This window comes from Brassica napus, chromosome A7 (genome assembly GCF_020379485.1).
Source record: "Brassica napus cultivar Da-Ae chromosome A7, Da-Ae, whole genome shotgun sequence".
Taxonomy (NCBI): Eukaryota; Viridiplantae; Streptophyta; class Magnoliopsida; order Brassicales; family Brassicaceae; genus Brassica; species Brassica napus.
Genome location: NC_063440.1, coordinates 11,454,598 through 11,457,380, shown reverse-complemented (window position 1 = coordinate 11,457,380; position 2,783 = coordinate 11,454,598). Strand labels below are relative to the sequence as shown.

General features: G+C 33.2%; 1 protein-coding gene across 1 annotated transcript; it reads left to right on the top strand.

Moving 5' to 3' along the window:
• The first annotated feature begins 335 nt into the window (after window positions 1-335).
• LOC106412436 (transcription factor MYB62) lies at window positions 336-2,334 on the top strand. The gene is made up of 3 exons (XM_013853358.3): window positions 336-974; window positions 1,202-1,331; window positions 1,600-2,334. The coding sequence occupies exons 1-3, from the start codon at window positions 824-826 to the stop codon at window positions 2,177-2,179; spliced, it is 861 nt and encodes a 286-aa protein (XP_013708812.1). The 5' UTR covers window positions 336-823; the 3' UTR covers window positions 2,180-2,334.
• Window positions 2,335-2,783: the final 449 nt, after the last annotated feature.

Sequence of the window (2,783 nt, the reverse complement as noted above, 5' to 3'; positions counted from 1 at the left end):
CTTGGAAAAATCCTAAACCCTAGACCCTTAATCCTAAACCCTAAACCCTTAATCCTAAATCCTAAATCCTAAACCTTAATCCTTCACAATAATAAGGGTTTAGGATTTAAGATTAAGGGTTTAGAATTTGGTTTAAGACTTATAGTATAGGGTTTAGGATCTGCCCAATGATTTAGGATTTATCCAAGGGTTTAGTGTTTAAAGTTTAGTATTTTGCTAACTAGTTTAATAATATTTAAAAAAAAAATTGATAATTACTATTATTTTTTTATTTACAAAACATAATATAATTTCACAAATTTTTATTATTTGTTTTTTTTAAAAGGTATTAAATCTAAAATAACTAAATCTTATTGGTTGGATGAACCTGTAAATTCACCTAGGGGTGAATCTCTAAATTCACCTAAAGGGTGAACCTAAGAATTTCTCGAACAAATTTGTTCCTCACTAAAATTGATAAAGAATAATTTTTTTTTCACTCCTATAATTTTATTTTTCTGTATTTTTTTTCTGTTCATTCCTAATGTTCCTGTAATGGTCAGCAATTAGATTCTAACTGGTTTAACTTAGGTGTATAAAAAAAAAGGAATAAATAATGTATAAACGAAAAGTATGAACATTATCCAATAACACGGGTCTATAAATTCTCCCACAACCACTAAATTCACTCTCACTTCTATCAAACGCCTCTTGGTCCTTTGGTCTTTTTATTCATCACCATCTCTCTCTTAGTCTCTTCTTCTCATTTCTCTCGCTCTCTCTTATACATACACACAAACAAAGCTAATGGACTGAAATATATAATAATAAAAAGGAACAAATAATGTCAAATATAATGAAGAAGAGGTGTAATGAAAATGAAGAGAGCGCAGAGCAGAGAAAAGGGCCTTGGACGCTTGAGGAAGACACTCTTCTCACTAATTACATTGCCCATAACGGTGAAGGCCGATGGAATCTGCTCGCCAAATCTTCTGGTAATATTCTTTTTCTTTTAGCTTACAAAAAAAAATATTCTTTTTCTTTTTCTGTTTTTTTTTTCCTTTTTCTTTCCAACAAAATGCAATACACTTGATGTGTGCATGAGACTTTAACATGTGGTTAGTTGGTTAGAATTAATAATTAAATACCGCCACTTCGTGTTATAATCAGTTTGCATTAAAGATTGGGCGATCTATGTCTTATTAATTTTTTTTTTAAACAGGGCTAAAGAGAAAAGGAAAAAGTTGCAGATTACGATGGTTGAATTACCTTAAACCCGACATAAAGCGGGGGAATCTCACTCCTCAAGAACAACTCTTAATCCTCGAACTTCACTGTAAATGGGGTAATAGGTATGTTACTTTATTCATTTTCTGTCTCTAGCTTCATAAATTAATTTCATATTCAGTCTTTAGCTTCATAAATTAATTTGTATACTCTCCTTTCTTTTTAGTCTTTAAGTCCTTACTTTTTGTACTCTTAAATACCCCATTCACTGGTTTACTCTTTTACCAAAGGGCAATTTAACCAAGACACTTTATGATACAAATGGTCAATAACTCTGCATAAAGGTTTCTCTTAAATAAAAAAATGCACAGCTATAATGTAACATGTTTCCAGGTGGTCAAAAATTGCGCAGTATTTACCGGGAAGAACGGACAACGAGATCAAAAACTATTGGAGGACTAGAGTGCAGAAACAAGCACGCCAGCTCAATATTGATTCCAGCAGCCACCAGTTCTTGGAAGTTGTCCGTAGTTTCTGGGTTCCAAGATTGATCCACAAGATGAAAGATTACTCAAACACCAACAGTAAAGCTCCTCCTACGGATTCACTTGGACCCGTCGTACAAGACAATAATTTCTCACATAATTCGGGTTTAAACAACATAGATTGTTCCACTTCCATGTCTCAAGATCTGGCGAAAATTTCACAGTTAATGGATTTGTCTGATCTTGAAACCACTAATTCAATGTGCTTGGAAGGATCACGAGGGAGTAGTAATCAATATGTGAACGAAGATCATAGGTGCTTAGAGGAGGAGTACATAGTGACCACCATGGGTAATTCAGACATTTTACCATTGCAGGATTGTCATGTAGGAGTAGCATATTCGACTTACGAGGAGGATGTAACACAAGATCCAATGTGGAACATGGATGATATTTGGCAGTTTGAGGAGTACGCACCTTTTAATTAGGTTGTGGAACCCATTGAAATGGATGTTCTTACAACCTCCAAGGAGTTTCTAAGTATTGTATCATCTTTTTTGGCTTGTTGTAGTTTATAGTTAAATCTTGATTAATTGATATAAAGTTCAAAGAAGGTTAATAAAAAACTGTTACGTAACATTAATTTTCTATAGTGTTTTACGTATGTAGAAGAATAGTTCGAGTAATCTAAATCTTGACTAATCAGGAGGAGGTGACAACTGATAGAATAGACTAGTGCTCGTCTTTGAATATCAAACCGTTGTCATTTTCGTTAGTTTAGATCTTCTAAAGAAAACAAATCTAATCTCACCTCCACATGTGTAATAATCCATAATCAACGATTTATATACACGATCTAAATCAAAGAAAATGACGCTGAGATAGTGAAAGTTCTAGAAAATAATTGATGAATTGTTTCTTCGAAATTAGACGTGTGCGTGGTAGATAAGTCGACGGGATGTCTCTACATTTGGCATACGAATCTTCTTCAAGATAGTTTCTAACTCAACATCTTCCTCAAGAAACATATGAATCTACGAAAACATATATAACATATTTAAAATATTTTGGCGCGGCCCATAAATAGAGGAA

Excerpts from the sequence above, each read along its gene's own strand:
- LOC106412436 (XM_013853358.3), top strand. The coding sequence starts at position 824 with ATGTCAAATATAATGAAGAAGAGGTGTAATGAAAATGAAGAGAGCGCA. Across the intron at positions 975-1,201 it reads TCTGCTCGCCAAATCTTCTG|GGCTAAAGAGAAAAGGAAAA; the intron begins GTAATATTCTTT and ends TTTTTTAAACAG. Across the intron at positions 1,332-1,599 it reads CACTGTAAATGGGGTAATAG|GTGGTCAAAAATTGCGCAGT; the intron begins GTATGTTACTTT and ends ACATGTTTCCAG.